Raw genomic sequence first — 20,032 nt, forward strand, 5'->3', positions numbered from 1 at the left:
ATTTATTCCTCTGTCAGGTCCAAATGACAACAACCAATTGAAGTACAACATCTGAAATAACTCATCCTCCCATCAGATATTTGTGACTAATTTCTTCTTACAACAAGACCAAATAAATGTATTTGTCATGAGGAAACTAAACACGCCTTCTTTGTGTGCTTCCCAGAGCACGACGAGTGCCTGAGTGGAGTCCACGACTGTGACGAGAACGCCTTGTGCTTCAACATGGTAGGAGGGCACAGCTGCTCCTGCAAGCCCGGCTACACCGGCAATGGAACCATCTGCAAAGGTACTACACACCCGACATCTTTTGAAGGCAACATGACCTTTTGACAGACTTTTTGTTGCTTGTATACACTTACCATATTTGGGCCTCTGGAGTGACTGCCCAAGCACACAAACACCCACTGCCCAAACACAGGCGCCCCTAAGCAGGACTGTTTGGTCAAGATACACCTGAACTGCATGTGAAAAAAGAGCTATGGCTCTTTTGGTGACAAACATCTGGCACATCTTTTCAATTAGCCCGCTGCTGTGTTTAATGTGACTGTCAGGAACAGAGGTGGTCGACATGGTGACACGCATTGTGGCCTCTGATGCGCAGTCCAGTAGGCCCTGCACATTTAAAGGCAATGAGAAGCATTCATTTGATTGGTTAAGACTAAACTTGGTGAAAATAGAGCCCATAGAGTAAAACTACTGTGTACGGTATATATTGTATGTTTAATGGGTCACAGACATGATTTTTTAACTTTGCTTGAATATGTTTGATATTGTTTAAATTCGTAAAAATTTCTACGTAGTGGCGGCCACGTTGGTCGGCATTCATCAGAAAATGCCCGTTTCCCAAGTCACGTTTGCAAGGGCGCGGAGTGAAGATGTTTGGGATGATGTTTACAGTGATTGCAGCAAAGACTTGAGGGTTGTTACATCAAATCTGGAAGTGAATTAAAGAACTAAGAATTCAAGAATTAAGCCGTATTAAACAGTATTTATCAATCCCACCCTCGGCCATCTCTGTGTGGAGTTTGCATGTTCTCCCCGTGCGTTGTGTTATGAAGATGCATAGAAATTATTTGTAGTTTGGTCAAAATTTTAAGACCATTTGGCTTTTAAGGCCTGCATTTTTTTTAATTCGCCCAAAGTCCAGCGAACCACAGTCACTATTCCAGTTAAGGTCAACATTCTGGTTTCTGAAACATTCTGAATAACCCGTTTACATGCATGAGCAAACAGGGTTATTCCTGTATATATGGCAATTGTAACCAATCGGGATATCTCATTCAAAGACTCAATCAGCGACGCACGGACAACGTCAAATGACGCATTACGCATCATTTCCCCTTCTTCTTCCTGTATCCAAAAACAACACAACCAAGGCGGATAATTAACAGGGGCTTCATCTATAAAACGGTGTATGGAAAATCTGACTAAAAGTCACCAGAAAAAAAGAGAAAAAATTACCAGTAAAAAATAGATCTTACGGCCAGATTTTAACAACCAACTTTATATTACTTGTTAATTATTGGTTGTCTAATGGGTCACTTTCTCTGTTTCCACAAAGTCTGTGCTGCGTCTTGGCTAATTTGCATAACAAACCAGTGATTGGATGGTTACCTGTGAGGTTTTGGTGACATGTCTGACTGTGCGCCGGTCAGCCAATTTACCACTGCGCAGGGTGCGCCTCGCCTATGCCAAAAATAGACTAGGTCAGAGCTGGCGAACTTTCAGGGCACCTTTAGCGCACCGTTTGTCACAAAATTGTCACTGCGCCAAGCTGAAAATCCACGGCACGGCCATCTCGGTGCAGTCCAGTCTACCAAATTACCAAATCATCTGTGCCCAGTGGTGCGCTGGACCAAATTTAACCACTGCGTGGGCTGCTCTGCACTCCACCACCCTGCGCCACCTCATGCTGTGCCACGAAATTAGAGCCCAGTGACTCAAAACAAGCATGACGTCTTGTTGAAAATCAGGCCAACACCTTTTCACATCACTGTATGTTTAACAATAATGTTAATTATAATAATAACTAGAAAATTCCCGCAGAAATTTTGATGGACTGGCCACCTGTGCTGTGAACCTCGGGCCCGGTGTGCCAACGGCTACCACGGTAGCACCCAGCAAGAAAGCCTCAAGTACGGAAAAGGTTGATGCAGTCCCATAGTGTCCCCACATCATGCCAAGTGTGTATTTGCCTTTAAACTTGAGTAAATTAGCTAAAATGCTAACATGATAACGGCTACCGTGCTAACACGTAGCAAAACAGCCTCAGGTCCTGAAAAGTTTGGGGCAGTCCTACAGTGTCCCCACATCATGTGTGTATTTTCCTTTAGACATGAGTAAATTAGGTAAAATGCTAACATGCTAACAGTCATCCTGCTAGCACCTAGCAAGAGGGCCTCAAGTTTAGAAAGTACCAAGGTTGTCCTATAACCTCCCCACATCATGACATGTGCTTAGTAGCCTTTAGGCATGAGTAAATTAGCTTAAATGCTAACATGCTAACAGTCATCATGCTAGCACTTAGCAAGAGAGCCTTACGTTAAAAAAGTGCCTGGGTTGTCCTGTAACCTCCCTAAATCATGCCATGTGTGTATTATCCTTTAGACATGAGTAAATTAGCTTAAATGCTAACATGCTAACGGCTACCCTGCTAGCACCTAGCAAGATGGCCTCAAGTTTAGAAACTACAAAGGTTGTCCTATAACCTCCCTATATCATGACATATGTGTATTTGCCTTTAGACATGAGTAAATTAGCTTAAATGCTAACATGCTAACGGCTACCACGGTAGCACCTAGCAAGAGAGTCCCAAGTTTAGAAAGTGCCAAGGTTGTCCTATAACCTCCCTACATCATGCCATGTGTGTATTTGCCTTTAGACATGAGTAAATTAGCTTAAATGCTAACATGCTAACGGCTAACATTCTAGCACCTAGCAAGACAGCCTCAAGTTTAGAAACTGCCAAGGTTGTCCTATAACCTCCCTACATCATGACATATGTGTATTTGCCTTTAAACGTGAGTAAATTAGCTTAAATGCTAACATGCTAACAGTCATCCTGCTAGCACCTAGCAAGAGGGCCTCAAGTTTAGAAAGTACCAAGGTTGTCCTATAACCTCCCCACATCATGACATGTGCTTAGTAGCCTTTAGGCATGAGTAAATTAGCTTAAATGCTAACATGCTAACAGTCATCATGCTAGCACTTAGCAAGAGAGCCTTACGTTAAAAAAGTGCCTGGGTTGTCCTGTAACCTCCCTAAATCATGCCATGTGTGTATTATCCTTTAGACATGAGTAAATTAGCTTAAATGCTAACATGCTAACGGCTACCCTGCTAGCACCTAGCAAGATGGCCTCAAGTTTAGAAACTACAAAGGTTGTCCTATAACCTCCCTACATCATGACATATGTGTATTTGCCTTTAGACATGAGTAAATTAGCTTAAATGCTAACATGCTAACGGCTACCACGGTAGCACCTAGCAAGAGAGTCCCAAGTTTAGAAAGTGCCAAGGTTGTCCTATAACCTCCCTACATCATGCCATGTGTGTATTTGCCTTTAGACATGAGTAAATTAGCTTAAATGCTAACATGCTAACGGCTAACATTCTAGCACCTAGCAAGACAGCCTCAAGTTTAGAAACTGCCAAGGTTGTCCTATAACCTCCCTACATCATGACATATGTGTATTTGCCTTTAAACGTGAGTAAATTAGCTTAAATGCTAACATGCTAACAGTCATCATGCTAGCACCTAGCAAGAGAGCCTCAAGTTTAGAAAGTGCCAAGGTTGTCCTATGACCTCCCTACATCATGCCATGTGTGTATTTGCCTTTAGACATGAGTAAATTAGCTTAAATGCTAACATGCTAACATGCTAGCAATTAGCATTTAGCCACAGAGAGAGTTCGGAAGTTTATCTAAAAAATGAGCCATCAATCACGTTTCTACGTGGCCGTATGGCTGAGCTACAAGGGGATGAATAGTCTGTAAATTCTCGTTTTCTCTGGAATGCGGCTGTTCTAAAAATAGAACAGGTATACCTAAACTACTGGCCCATTTTTGAACGTTTCGGTTAATAGCGTCGCCATGGTTACACACAACGTTCCAAAAAATAAATACCGCTGTAGTCCTGAGCGTCACGATTCCGACGGTGTAACATGCGTGGGGGTCCTTCTTGCGGTTTTGGCCGCATTACGCGCGCAAAAATGGGAAGATTAAGATATAATAATAGCTAAACGCCACAAGGAATAACAATATAATACTGCCAGTAGCAGTCTATGGGCTGGCTACTGAGCCAGTCCATAATAATAATGTTTAACTTTCCATCTCATCCCAAATGAAGAGATTTTCTGAATTGAATGTTATGTTATGTTTGGCGGTGTTTTTACTGACATGTTATTACATGTACATTAAGTACATATAAATGTTTTAAAGCATGCAAAAAAAAAACCTAACACTGTGTAGTACATCTCCTTTCATGGAACGTGTGCTCGCTCCGGAAAAAAAGATCATGTTTATGGAGGAGCTGCACTATTTCCACACACAATAAAGCTTGTAGACATATTCACACATGCATATATATATAGTATATACGTGTAAATACATACATATATATATATATATATATATATATACACAGTATTTGGAAGCTGAGACCCAAATGAAGTTTTAATATTTGTTCACTGCTGTTTATCTACTTCATCTGCCAACTTGTGGACACTCATGAACAAACAGCCCGACCGTGGATAATGAACATTTTCTGCATTAACCTTGGTGAGAAGCATTCATCATAATGAATCACGTCAGCAAATTAGCTCTTCTTCTTCATGCAAATACGTACTGGATGCTGCTGCTGCTCTAATTGCATAGTTAATACTCATTCATCTTGTGGAATAATGCTTCTTCTTCTTCTTCTTCATTTATTTATTTATTTTGTTAGCCACGTGTGACGACTTGTGCCAGAACGGCGGGACGTGCTTGTCGCCCAACAACTGCGCCTGCCCGCAAGGATTCACCGGGAAGAGATGTGAGACAGGTATGTGAAGGTTATAATGTTACAATGCCGACATCCATTTGATGATTAAATGCATGCTCCGCTCTGCTTATTGGGCTTGATTTACTGTGTGTGTGTGTGTCTGTGTGTGTGTGTGTGTGTGGATACGCTCCTCTGTGAGTAATGGGCTTGTAGCTCTTTTATTGCCACGATGGAGGATTTGAACTGCTCATGCAGCAGTATGGGAATGCCTCTATATCACGCATTAATCAGTGTGGGGGTTCCGTGCATTGGCCAAATCATCATGGGCCAAACTCCTGTCCTATCCAGCCCGTGTTCATCTCACTGCACTGGTGTAAGCCTCATCCATGCATTTTCTTCGCCGCTTATCCTCACTGGGTTCGCAGGCGTAAGCCTATCCCAGCTGACTTTGGGCGAGAGGCGGCGTACACTCTGGACTGGTCACCAGCCAATCACAGTACACATATAGACAAGCAATCGAGGGTTTTGGATCTCCCCTTGTGGAGTTAGCATGTTCTCCTCGTGTGTACATAGGTTCCCTCCCACATTCCAAAACATGATGTTAATTTAAGACTCCAAGTTGTCCATAGGTGTGAATGTGAGTAGTCGTTTGTACAAACAGTAACCGCTTGCCGATTTGCAGCTTCACTTTATCACAGCTAAATTATTATTAAATGATGTTTTGCCTGACTCATTTTCAAGCATAAAAATGGCCAAATGAAGTAAAATATAGTAATATAAGGCATTCAAGCCAAGCTAAAAGTCATCTCCTGTCCACCACCACTCTCCTCTCCAAGCACCAGGACACATTTACATATATGTTTTTTGCAATTATTAGAGCCATGTGGACATAAAATAACACCCCTATAGTCACCTTTAGACTCCTGTTATTCTTTTTTTCCACCACATTACGCAACAGTCATGTGCAGGCTACAGGATCACTGGGGGGGACACTTGAATCATAGCATGCTACCGAGCAAACTAGTTAGCCTCCTTTTTCCCACTATGTGATGTAATGTACGAAATACACAGCCAGTAGTAGTCTTCATATTTGGTGTCCTTTTATTACTGTTTCCTGTCAATCATTTGTTGTACCCTACACAAGTTGTATACCAAACATGACTGTACCATTTGTTAGACCCAATGATTGTTAAATGAAGTATTGTAATTGATCATGGAAGTACTGTGTGTAAACAACATGGCTGCCCGGTGTGTGCTTTTACTATTGCCGGCGTGAAAGTCGAGAATCTCATCTCGGCCGCCGTGCTCGCACCACAGTACGTCTAATAAGCCTCAGTGCTGTCCTCGTATCCCATTTCAACCTCCACTGGAATGGCCTTCAGGAGACAAACAGCGGCGCTAATAGAAAGTCAAGTCATGCCCCCCCCCCCCAGCCGAGTAGAAGAGCTTTTCTCATTGGCTCAGGTATTGATTGCACATAAAGGTGCTTTTTTTATGAGGCGTTCCACCTTTACTGCTGGTCTTAACGTAAATGAATTTTCTCCCACTGCTGCTGTGAGACGCTGACGACGTCCGTGTGCTGCCGTCTCTCTCCTGTCTTGTAGCAGCGTTATCACCTGATGGCTCGGCCTTCAAATAGTCTCCTAACTCCTAAGACACGAGGCTTCCGTTCAATTTGACTTCATCCGTACAGTAGCTCACAACCAACCACTAGAAAGGAGTCAACTGGACGTGAGCCATTTACTGGTTTTAACGAATACCACCATGGTATGAAAAAGTTGCCATTTCAAAACCTCGAAGATTGTTTGTCGTATCATTTTAGATAATTGATCATTTTGATTGCTGACGTTCGTGATCTCATTTTACATTGTAATTTTATTGCAATAAATGCATTCATTCATTCCTTTTTTGCCGCTTTTTCCTCACAAGGGTCACTGGGGTGCTGGAGCCTATCCCAGCTGTCTTGGGGCGAGAGGCGGGGTACACCCTGGACTGGTGGCCAGCCAATCACAGGGCACATATAGACAAACAACCATTCTTTATTGCAATAAATGAATAAGTTAATTAGGGCTGTCAATTGATTAAAGTATTTGATTGCAATTAATCACATTTTGTGGCTTCACAGTTAACTCATGATTAATCGCATCTCACGGGAAATAGGGGAAATCTCTTTGTATTATTTAATACAATCCGGTCGGTCAGCAAGCATATTTTTATATTACTAGCTTTCTTTATTATTAGCATATCAGCTCTTAAACTCGCCCACAAACGTTCAGCAAATGTGAGCAAGTGAGACCTCACACTAACACAAACATGTTTTGTTTTTTTTATTACAGTGTCAGCTCAAAATAAGATTTGTTTATTTATGATACTGGTTTTAAATTCTTAATGTTTGTGAGTAAAAAGCCCATTTAGGAACATTCAGAAAGGATTATTATTGAAGATCTGCTGGTAGCGGCTTGTCTGTTGTTATCTACCTCTTACGGTGCTGTGTCATGTTTTCCAAGCTCTTTCTTTCAAGACGCTGTGAGTAAAACTGGTAGGTGGAATGTTAACCCCACCACTGATTTCTATGCAGTTGGTAAGGTCACTGTTATTACACAACTTGCCAAGTAAATCCTAACCGCTTCCTCACGGACTTGAACATGGCACAGTACTAACAACATCGTGCAGCAATTTAAGCAATGTTGCAATTTGTGATGTTGGTGCGGAAATCTCAATATCGTTGTGGATTGTAAGGAAAAACAGCTGTTGGCTGTTGGTTGATAGCTGCCTCGTTAGCATTGAGTGGCACCGGTATGGCTGCGCTGTTGTTGGTCGACATATTACTCACAACGAGGGTCACCAAATGTGGGAACATCAGTGGAGGTATAGAGAGTTTCCTCACTGAACAACAAGTAACAACCACCTAAAGGAAAACTGCACTTTTTGGCTCATTTTGGCCACCTTCCACAATCCTTATGTCAGACTTGAACACACATTTTTCTCTTTTCTGTGCATTATAAAGATATAAAAACAGATAAAAAGAGACAGCTGCATTCACATAAAGTGACCTGCATACTAATCAAGCTAAAGAGACATTATTATTGTTATTGTTAACATTGTTACACAGAAGAACTTATTCATTGGCATAGTGGCTCCTCACTGCACCACACTGGCTAACTACAAGCCACTGTGGTGCTAAGTTATTGGAGAAGCCAGTCTGAAATAATAACATAACATTCCACATTTTTTTTTATCATTTATGTTGTGACTTTGGCATGTTGGCCACACAGTCGGGAGACCTGGAAGATCTGGCTTCGATTCTTCGTTGGGTATCACGCATGTTCCTCCCGTGCATTCGCCTATCTTTACATATTGCTTCCTGTCAGCTAAGTAGTTTTTGACCCTGTTCAGAACTAATCCTCTTATTCTGTACCTTTCTAATTTAGTTATTAGGATGTCATGATTGATTGTGTCAAAGGCTTTTGTCAGACCAGGAGACCAGGAGACCAGGTCAATAGTTTGTAAATTGGTGTTTGTCACCATTAAAAAATTGGAACTAGTTTCATTTCATTTTCATTTTCATTTCTTGGGCCAATCTTCCAGTATGAAATGATAAATTATTGATGTCCATCAGCGGTTCTATGATCTTGCTACCATTTTTATAATGTCCATTTCGATTCTATTACAATCAGTTGCTGTTTTTGCTTGAAGTTTTTTTTACAATAGCAATAATTTCCTTTTTTGTTACATCTGTCAGAAACATGTGGCGAAAACATGTACAGGTCCAATTTGCTTAAATATGCAAAATGTTTGGCTAATAACAGGCTATACTCAACAATGATTGATCAATTGACATGTTTTGGAAAAACTGATAGAGCAAAGTCGCCAAATTCAAAGCACGACGTGGCGATGGACGACTGTATTTGTGTTATGCCTGATGGTTGCGTCATGCTATGATTATTATTCAGTTATTAAGGCATCTCTGTCCAAACATTTGCATATTTAACCGAGTATGTTCTTAAAGGAAAAACTAGTGTGCTTGTTTATTCTGTTGCATCTGCTTTATTTACAAGTTTTTTGGACATGTTGCATCATATATAATACATGATGTGTGTCTGTGAGTTGTAAACAACTCCATCAGATGTTTGCCTACTGTTGTTGACATAAATATTTCAAATATATTCAATATTTACATACAAATAGAGAGAACAACTTATTTCATTTTTTTCTTTTTTGATGTGATTTTATTTCCTGGACCACCACCACCAGGGACCCTCACCAGATTTTCAGGCCCAATTTAGTGTGATTGACAAGTTATGTTTTCATTGTTTAGCAGTCTCCTTTCAGTGTGACGAAAGAGATAGACGCTATTTAATGTTGGATGTGGTGAACAGTCCTTTCTGTCATGGATGGAGCTTCAAGGAATCGATGGAGGTGACGACTTCCAGAGGAGCTGAAGTGGAACAGAGGAGACAGAGATGTTCCCAGACTGACAGAAGAGGGTTCTAGGGGATGGGGGGGGGGCTAGCCTGGTTTCCTCCCACGTGTTTGGGTGCTAGTGGGTGAACATGGAAATGCTTTCACTAAAGTCTGAACCGAACCTTCCTTCTTCTCAGAGAAGCCTGGCAGCTTTTAAAGGCCTCCCCTGAGACGGCTGCAGACTTGATGGCCTGTCATAAAACACACCCACACGAACCTAAAACCATGCACACACACACACACACACACACACACACACACAATGTACCAGTTGGCCTATTCAATTGTTGTTTAGTTTGTGTTATAATTATGCACTCATGTGTTCTATATTTGTGCTGTTTTTGTGACTTGTCATTATCATTGTGTGTGTGGTTGGGGGGGGGGGTGTTGGGGGTAGGGGAAGGCAAGCTGACAGACACCAGCGAGCCGAGAAGTGTGACACCTCATGAATTATGCAGGGCACCGCCGAGGCAACACATACACGCACACACACACACACACACACACTGGAGTCATGGATATAAATGTAAGCCGGGGTGGCCATGTAACGTGTGCCCCTGACAAGCTGCACAGTCAATATGGCCGCCTTAGTGTTGTTATACGATGTATAATGACCACATGTTGGAATATTTGGTTTATTTCCTCTGTGTTGTTACTTGACCTTTTTGCATGAATGTACAACATTCAAAGTCGGGCTTTTAGTGTGATGTCTACAAACTCGGGTAACTTTACATTTACGTTTACATTTACATGTGGCATGAACTAGAAATAAACTAAATCATGACCAAGTTATATTTGATATTTATAGGTACAGCTGACATACCCTATCTCTTCAACATTGCATGGATGCTGCAACTCACTGTAGTCCTTATTTACATATAAACATGTCAATGGAAAGTTACAAAAATGGACAAATTAAGGTGCAAAATGTAAAACCTTTTAGCACAGAGTGAATGTCTCAGGCTCGTAGCAAGGGGAAGTTGATCTATCTCATCACCATTGTTTTCTGACCGAACGCTAAAAATACATGAAACCAGACCACGGCTGTAAAATAGTTGTTAGTTCTTACTTAGTTGTTACTATCGGTTTACAATGAAACTAGTTTGCTACCATATAAACAAATGAAAACAAATGAATGGGAGAATGGGAGGGTAGCGACAAGCGAGGCATCATTCATTTGACCATAGCAAGCTAGCGTGCTAACGTTAACCCACAGGCTAGTATTTACACTCAAAATTGTGCTGTGAACATTGAATGAAACAAATACAACTGACAGAAGTCCATACTTTTATAGCCTTGTCTTTTGTAATAGCTTCCTGGATTATGGAAGTACAGCATTCTGGTATTATTCTGGTATTATTCCACCTCGGCAAGCTGACAAGGCTGGTGTTGGTAGCCCAAAACTTTGTCAAGCTCCTCAAAATAAGGCATTGCTCTCCTCTCATTGCTCTCCACGCCTGCTGAGGTCTTTCTTTTGGTCTATGTAGTCTTTCTTTCATTGCTGAGGTTTGATATTTATTTGGCCTGAAAAAAAGTGAAGGAAATCTCGACCTCCCTTACTTCGAGGCGATCTCCTTGTGGGTGTCAAATTGAGGATATGGGCAGACTAAATAACCAAACCGGTATATGAAAACCAGAGTATTTATTCCTGATACAAACAATATCTAATACAGACGTCCGGGCTTAGTTGCATTCCCTGTATGCAAACAGGAAGTTGGGTCTTAGTACAGCGCAGCTGCAAAAAAGCACCCTTTCTTTCCCTGCCCAGCTTTTTATACATTTTAAGATTGTGCAAGACGTGGACCAATCAGCACGCGTCGTCGCCCTGGTTTCAGCATCACCGGCCCATCTCTGTCTTTCTTGTCAGCAAGAACGATGCCAGGACGTCTGGAACGTTCTGCCATTTCTTGTGCTGTAAACAAACCATATTTATAATATAATAAGCCATATCATACATACCAGATATCTCCTGCCTTGGTCATCACTCTACTTCTCTTGTGTGTGTGTGTGTGTGTGTGTGTGTGTGTGTGTGTGTGTGGTGTTAAGGGTCACACTAAGTTTGTCAGTACTTGTGGAACTATGTGTTTGTATTTAACTGTGTTTAAGCTATACGCTGCATCTTCATACGCTATGTGCTTGATTTTAACTTTATTGTTAGCTAGCCAATTTAGCTAGCTAAATTTCCTCGGTCCTCCTTCAAATGGACAATAGACAGTGGTTTTCCTCCGGTGTTCATGTTTTTAGAGTAAAGAATTGAGGTAATTGACTTTTTTAGGTAAGCCCCCCCCCCCACCTCATTATGCAAACAGTTCATCCACTCGGCCCAGGAAGCTTTTGGAGCCTGAGTTGAACCAAAAAAGTCCAATGTGAGTCTACACTTTTAATTTTAACTATGCTGGAGTATCACAATTACACGCCGCATGTTTCTCTTCTTCTGTGATGTCCAACCAATTTTCTACCGTCCTGTCGTGGAACTCCTCCTAGATGACATGTAAAATGGTGACTGGACTCAGGAATGGTGATAATCCATAGTAGGGTTTAATATCATAGTAATTTGGTATATAGATATTTTGTTATTAATAAGCCCACACCAGTTTAGCACCTCTCCCCTGCGGCGACTTCAGAGTACAACGGGTTCCAGCCCATCTCGAGGAGTCTGGTTGCTGGATGCAAACTGTGGTTCGAGGTGAGTCGGACAATGTCTAGTCCAAGGGTCGGGAACCTTTTTGGCTAAGAGAGCCATGAAGGCCAGATATTTTAAAATGTGTATCTGTGAGAGCCATATACATTTTTTTAAACATTGAATGCAATAAAATGTGTGCATTTTTATGTAAGACCAACAGTTTTAGATAATAGGCTCTAATTACGTAGACCAGGCACACTACCCCACGCCAATGGGGTGTGGCCAGCACACTTTCGTGAGCAGCGCAGTGTCTAATAATAAATCAAATACTTGTTGCCATTAATACAACTTCTGCTGCTGCATAGTTTTGCACCGTACTCAGTATATTTCATTCTTTTGACCATCTTTGCCAGAAGGCTTGGTTCTGCAGCTTTAGCTAGGTGACTATTTGACTAAAGGAGAAAAGTTTATATTTACATGTTGACATCTCAATGACCGAGGTAGACTACCGCATTACCCAGTAATAATCGAGTTTTGGTGTTTGACCTGGAAAATATCAGGAAAGATGGATATGGTCGGCCGTATTGCAGTAGAAAATAGATGGACGAATTAAAATGCATAAAAAAGTTGTTGATTTTTAATATTATTTTTAACAGTCATTTCTGTGATGTTTACTTTAAAATGTAAGCAAAAATAATTTTTTATTGTGGTAAGAAATGCTTGAGAGCCAGATACAGTCATCAAAAGAGCCCTACCTGGCTCCCGAGCCATAGGTTCCCTACCTCTGGTCTAGTCGGAATGTCTCAACCTCTCGAACAAGCTTGGGCTCCTTTCCTGTCAGAGAAGGGATTTCCCATGCATGTCCCAAGAACCAGAAAACCTTTGTCGGCCTGTCAGCGAGGACTTGCTTGCCTTGGAAGATTGTACACTGCAAAAAGGGCTGGCCAAAGGAATGGGTGGGGAAAGCAGGGATTGAACCACCAATCTTTTCTCTCCGCGATCAACGTGCTCTACCTCCTGCACCATGACCTTGCAGATCACCAGCAGCGTATCATTGTAAATTAATAAATGTATATCATAAAACATTTTGATAGACCTTGAAATATGATTAAATACATTTTAAATGAAAGAAAGGGTGCCAAAGTACTTAAACAGACTCGATATTTGGAAAAAGTACTTAAAACTAATGAAGTTATCTGTCGATGCAGCTAGTTTATTTTACTTGAAAAAAACAAAGGAAATGACATAGAAGTGCAAAATGAATACGCAGCATCCTGAAACTGTCTGATCTTGAAATAAGCACAAATTCATCTTACAAGTAGGCCAAAAAGTCTTTAGAAAAAGGAGTATGCAACCCGCGACCACTCTACCGCCTGAACCGTGCCACCCGTTGGCAATATTTATTTTCTTGAAGCAGAATACCAAGTTACTCTAGAAAATCTGTCATTTGGTCATTGGTCGGTATTGGTCATCAAAAATAACTGATTTTGAGAGTTATCGGGGGCATGGTTGTGCTCTGCCCCATGGTTCCGGTTCTCCTGTGGTGTCGCACCCTGGGCTGCCATGGTGATGGATGTGTCGCCGGGGCGCTTTCCCTGCTGTTGGGGCGCATGGTTTGTCCGCGGCTCTTGGTGATCTGGGGGTGTCGTAGCTGGTGCAATCTCTGGTGGAGCCCCCTGCATGCGGTGACCGGAGGCCATCACTGGGGGGGTTGGCGGGCCGGACTGGCTGCCATGATGGGCTGGGTGAGGCCTGTGGCCGGTCCTGCAGCCCATGGCTTGCTCCGGGCGGTGCTGTGCTGGCTTGCCCTGCTCGGTTGGTCGGTAGTGCGGGGTAGGCGTGTGTGGGCCCCCGGTCCTGCTGCATTTTGTCCTCGGCATTCCTCTGGCTTGGTCACCCTTCAATTTTAACCACACCTTAGACACTCAGTTCTCAGGGGGATCTGGGCAGGCATGGGACCCACCATTGCTCAGCTTCCCTCCATTTTTAATTACTCCATATGATACATACACACACTTGCTCGAGGTGCCCTGGGCTGCGGGATGATTTGGCCTGGTCTGCCTAGCCTTCCTGGGGGTCCCGCTGGAACCAGCTGACACTGGGGCTTGCCCTAGGGGCGCGGTTGGCGGTACCTCCCTTGGTCTGTCCTGGGTCGCGGCCACCTCCGTGCCCTTGAGGGGGCGTTCAGCAGTCTCTGGGCAGTGGGATCCATGCTGCTGGTGGCCTGAAGTCTGCGGTGGTGGCTTGGGGTTGCTGCGTTGGGATGGGGCCTGATCTCGCTCGTGGGAACGGGGGCCTGAGTGGTGTGTGGGGGGCATGTATCTCGGAGCATGGAATGCTCTCCAGGGCATTTGGGTGTCTGCTACCACTGGTCTGGATGCTCTGCTATGTGCTCTCCTCCTGTTGCTGGTCGGGATTGCTCCTCCATGGTCTCTTTGGTAGGGATGCTTCGGGGGCGGGTCTTGCGGAGTCGGCCCTGGCTTTGCCCACACCCACGGGGCCGAGACAGGACACACAAAAAAAATGTTTACATTTTTGAGCGAAACTAGACCAACTAATCCCTCATTCTAAAATTTAGGCTGCACTATGAAGTCAATAAGTAATTCAGCCTTAAAACCAGGCAAATGATCGGACATGTCTAGAAATGTGATTTTGGCAAGTGGTAAATCATCTGCAGTGTACCAAGGGCATCTAGTCCTTCCAACATGTGGTCGCTCCAATGTTCACAAGGGGCTTTGTGTAGTTTAAAGGTGCTTTTTGGTTGATACAAATTGTCCTGAGCAGACCTCACACAAACTTCTCACAAGAGGATAAGCATTTTGAGTCATCCTCTCACTCCCAAGTTGTTTTTGATCAGCAGCTCTGCTTTGGTAGTTGCTGTGTTTGAAAGGGCAGCACACAGAGAGAACGAGCGATTTGGCTGAGACGCGTGGGCCTCCTACACACTCTTGGAGGCTTGTCAGGCTCCCACTTTCTCACCATTGTGGTCGTTTATCAGCAGTAGTGTTGATTTCACGAGATTGTGTTGGCATGAACATTTTTTCCTGAGTTTTTGGCTCCTGCGTGACGCCAGGACAGAGACGTGTGTTGCTATGAAGGTACAGCTTTGTTCAAATGTTTGCAGTTCCGTGGCCGTCGTCATACTTGTTATTTGTTCAGATGCTCACTGAGCTGAAGTCTCAAGAGATCTATAAAGTTCCGACTTTTGAGGTTCAACTGATGTTGACATGTATGGTAATGAGTAGGAGTTGACTAAAAATAGGAGATGAGGCACAACTTTAAGTGTCCTGGAAAGGAGAAGGCCACTGTGTCCTTGAGGTCATCCAGGGATAGTTTTCTTTGGCCAACGGTTGTTTGTCCTTTGCATAATGCCCAATGCAACAGTAAGATTAGAGGCGTGGCCTTCACAGTACCCATGATGCATGACTGCATATTGCAGCTCACTGGCTGCGTTACAGAGGAGGATGTCAGCTACTGTTTAACCTCAAATGGCTTATTTAAGTGCAATGATTATGTAGCCATTATTTATTTAGAGACAGCCTTACAAAGGGGCTCAATCCATCACTCCTAATTAGTGTGTGTTAATTAGAAGCCCGCTAATGGCGGGAGCTGTCGTTCAGCAAGAGTGCGACCTGCTGCTTCTACCCCAATGGAACGTCTCACCCAGTGAGAAGCTGCTTTGTGCTGCTTGCACGGCTCTCAGACCTGCACGGCTGCGTTTTCCCACACTTCAAGTGTATTTTATTCTGAATATGCAGTACTACAGCAATCAGTGGTGTCAGAGTTGTTTGGGCTCATTATCATGTTGGAAAACTGCTTCCCAATGTTGGAATTCATTTTTTCATATGAACAAGAGTGAAGGCAGTGTCATGCAGCCTAGAACTTGAAACTACCACCACAACGGTACCAGCTTCAGAATGCCACAGGACCACAGGACATCTTGGACTTTTTTTCGGACATCTGCTCCCCAAGTTCCGGCAGAACTCATGCAGCCCCAGACCTCGACACCAGCACCACTAAGGACGCAGAGCTTTAGAATGTCACAGAACATGTTGGACTTCATGTTTCTTCTCAATGAACTGAAGTTGACCTTGGTGCCGACAGCACTCATGCAGCCCCAGACTGGGATGCTACCTCCACCAAGGAAGCAAAGCCTCAGAATGTCACAGAACATGTTGGAGTTCATACGTATATCCCCTCAATGAACCGCAGTTTCCCCACTTCTGTCAGAACTCATTGAGCCTTACCACACGTACCTGGGATGAAGATTTAGATCTGGATGCAAATGTCTTTGTGCATATTACACACGAGTGCCTTTACTACAGTGAAGACCAATACAACTATAATATTATGCCAAACGGCAAGCTATTGATTATTCACTACAATCATAACAGTAGAAGCATGTATGCAAACTACAATAACATAAGTAATATCTGAGTCCTGGTTTCTCCTGGTGAGAAAGGTATAGATATGAGATGAGTATAGGATATGAAATGAAATATATAAACAGGAATCAATCAATCATGGTCAAGATGTTGGCGCCCAAAGGCCTCTACGATTGGAGGTTGACTTCCCGGAAGCGTCGCTGATCTGGGTCTTGAAATATGATTTAATATCTTGGCAAATAATTCAAAAGTCAAATTGGAACCCAGGGATTTTTCCTGGAATTCCTGCTAGACTTTTACCAGGATAATCAGGTGAGCCTCTGCGGGGATGGAAATAAGGCTCCTGGAGGAGGTTGAGAGCAGTGCCGCACGGAATGTTGCACTGCAGCACCGCATCCCGACCTGCAGAGCGATCCCTCCCTCAGAGCACGGCCATCCACAAAGAGAATCTTAACATTCCAGGTGGAGAAAAGGAAAAACGGACAAAAAGTGATGGGGATGATGAAAGGACGAGATAAGGAGAATAGATCAAACCGGCTCCAGAGTCGAGGCACACTGCAGGGTGAGCAGAGGTGATGACAGTTTTTTACTCCTCCATGATTGACAGCGGAGCTAAAACTGGAGCATGTAGAAAGGTGGAAGAAAGGAGAAACAACCATTCGCTTGGTGCTCGTTTTATGCTGCTGTAATAGCGCCCTTGTTGCCGACCTGCCACTCAGCATAACAAGAAAACTCCTCATCCTCCATCGCCTCCATCCTTCCTCCTGCCCATCAAGACCTGAACACCTGTCATTTACTGTGTCAATGCTGAGTTCTGCTCATTCAGGACACCTTGAGATACACCTATAGCTCAAGACTAGAAAAAACTAAAGCCACATTTACTGTGACTAAGATTTTCCCAACCATTGAAAATTAATGGGCAATTTATTTTGGGGGGCCCCTACTGGCGAAAAATGTGTTTGCAATTATTTTCTGTCTTATATTTCAGCCCCCCCCCCTCCAATAAATGGTCAATTTCAATGGAGGAAATGTATTTTACTTTACATGTAGACCTCAGCTGACTCTGCTCACTTAAGTCACCATGCTTACTTACATATGCAAGTGGGCGTGGCTGGGGTCGTAGTAACGTGGTACTCTCATACCCGGATGGTTGCTGGTTTCAACCTCACCTCGGTGAGTGAAACACCTTTCCAAGTTATTTTAACATTTATTCTGCACAGAATTCACACATAATTTCCACTGAAATTGCTTCATTTAGTTATTTTATACATTACCTGTACTTGCTTGAGACACGTTTTATCCAAGAGGAGACTGCGGGTCGGTCAAAAATAGAGACCACTCTCATGGAGGATGGAAGAGACTTAAAAAAAAAAACAACTGGCGAGGATGCAGACCAAAAAGAAAAGGCTTTTTGTGGAGCAGGTGGAATGCTGAAAATATTTTTAGACACTGGGACATAAATAGCGTCTTTGAGGGATGAGGATGAGGTAATACGTTCATGCTGCTGTTTTGTCATGGGACCATAGAACATAGTACAGTACTGTAGTAGTACAGTACTACAGTGGCTGACTGATTGGTGGGACTTGGGTGACATAACTCATAGCAAAATGTGGTCTGCTGGGTTATGTTGATATTCCGCAATATTTAGAATTCATAAGATGATTCTAAAATATACTTTTCCAGAGCTGTACTTGTGTTTGATGCGTTTCGTTGCATCTTTGTTGGCTGTATTATGGTTCTCTGGCGGTATTCTGCTGCCTGTTTCCACCTTCCATGCAAAGAACTTAACCACTTAGGCATAAGACAAATTGAGGTAACTTTTAAATAGATAAAGTCATTTGTGGCACATTTGATTAACACTACATCTGCTGCAGATGTTCTATGAAAAGCCTGGGAGCTCATTAGCCAATAAATCCCATTGCTGGCTAGGCGGCGGGTGGAGGACACTGCAGCCCGCTTTAGCCCCCCCCCCAAACCCACACACACTTGTCACATGGGACAGTCTCTTACTTGAATGAAATACTGGTGCAGCATCATTTCCTGTCGTATGTTCTTGGAAGTGAATGAATGCTTTATATAGAAATGGTATACAGTACAGTGAGTAGTAAACCACGTATATGCTGCATATTATACAGAATACAATACATGAAGTGAAAATATGTGGCAAAATATGCAGTGTACAGTGGTACCTCATAGGAAACCGAGGTCTGGCTGTATTTTGGTGTCAACATCAGTGGGCTCCCAAAGGCCTTCACTGAGTGTTTTGTTCTTACGGAAATAGTTGTTAAATTAGGCCTGTCATGATCATCAATTAACCACATTCATTTTGCTGGCAAAGATATATTGACGTGTAAGCGTGTTTGTTTTCCTTTTCTGTCTGGAGAGTTCAGTCTGTGCATCGGTCTCAACACCCGTGTGTGTTTCCAGCAAAATGAACCGAGTAAGTGAAGCCTCCTGTCAGTCAGTCTAAGTCTCTGTATAAAACGCCATCTTTCGTCAATTCAGCCCATTTGCGCATCGTCCTTTTGTGACAAAGGCAATGAAAATAAATATTACAAAATGGTGGACGATATGTTTCAGCTGCTGTGATTCCTACAGTATAACACCTCATTGTGGGCCCGGGGTTTGGATCCCAACATGCAGAGAGACACTCACATATAACAAAAGAGGCGCAAGAAGAGAACAATGACAGTCCATAAAAGTACAACAAAAAGACCAAAAGACCAAAAACTGAATGCTGTAGAAAGAGAGGAGGTGGAAAACAAACCGTTACACAATCATAGGTAACAGGTAACAGATTTGGCCGGTTGGGATTCAGATGCAACGGACAAACGACAGTTGAAGGAGCCGGCTCTAAAAGCCGTTTCATTGGCAACCTCCCCATCACTGCCCAGTAATAAGGAGACGGGAATTGATGAGTTGGTCGGCGTCAACATGTTTTTTTTGGCTGTGCTTCCAAATGCAGTGACATTTCCGCTACAAATAAAAGAAGAGGGATGAAAGATGGGGAGAGTGAAAACGATGGGGAAACTTGAGAGGATAGCATCCAAGTCAAGTGCTTCTCCAAGTGAAGCTTTGTAGAAGTAAAGCTCTCCCATGCTGTTAGAAGGCTTTTTCCCCTGCAGCTCAAAAACATTTCCAGCATTTTATGAGCGTGTTGGTGGAATTTCATCACATTGACGCCATTTGACGGCATCTGGAGCATAGAAGATTGATAAGCACGCATCGGTTTCAGCCGTACATGCATCATCCCATCACATTCTTCTCCTCCTCCTCAGACATTGACGAGTGTGCGGACGGCTTTGTGGCGTGCGACAGTAGATCCACTTGTGTCAACTTGCCTGGCTGGTACCACTGTGAGTGCCGTGACGGCTACCATGACAACGGCTTGTTTTCTGCCAACGGGGAGTCGTGTGTCGGTGAGTGGACCTTTCCTCTACTTTCCCCTCCTGTCCTGACTAAGATATCACACGTGCAGGCCGGGAAATGCATACGCTTGCTTAGGATATTCAACTGCCGACCCAAAGGCCAAATCAGGCTTGTGAATGACGTCAGACCAGCCTGCAAGTTCACTTTC

At 43.2% G+C, this 20,032-nt stretch overlaps 1 protein-coding gene across 1 annotated transcript in view; it reads left to right on the forward strand.

Annotated features, from left to right (window-relative positions):
• The window catches only part of nell2a (neural EGFL like 2a), a 117,822-nt gene that overhangs the window by 87,797 nt on the left and 9,993 nt on the right, over positions 1-20,032 (forward strand). Inside the window, exons 14-16 of the mRNA XM_058074907.2 lie at positions 167-289; positions 4,948-5,043; positions 19,734-19,874. Coding sequence (XP_057930890.2) covers positions 167-289; positions 4,948-5,043; positions 19,734-19,874 — 360 coding nt within the window. The remainder of the gene's footprint in view (positions 1-166; positions 290-4,947; positions 5,044-19,733; positions 19,875-20,032) is intronic.

Source organism: Doryrhamphus excisus, linkage group LG1 (assembly GCF_037039965.1).
Source record: "Doryrhamphus excisus strain RoL-2023G ecotype Guam linkage group LG1, RoL_Dexc_Guam_v1.1, whole genome shotgun sequence".
NCBI lineage: Eukaryota > Metazoa > Chordata > Actinopteri > Syngnathiformes > Syngnathidae > Doryrhamphus > Doryrhamphus excisus.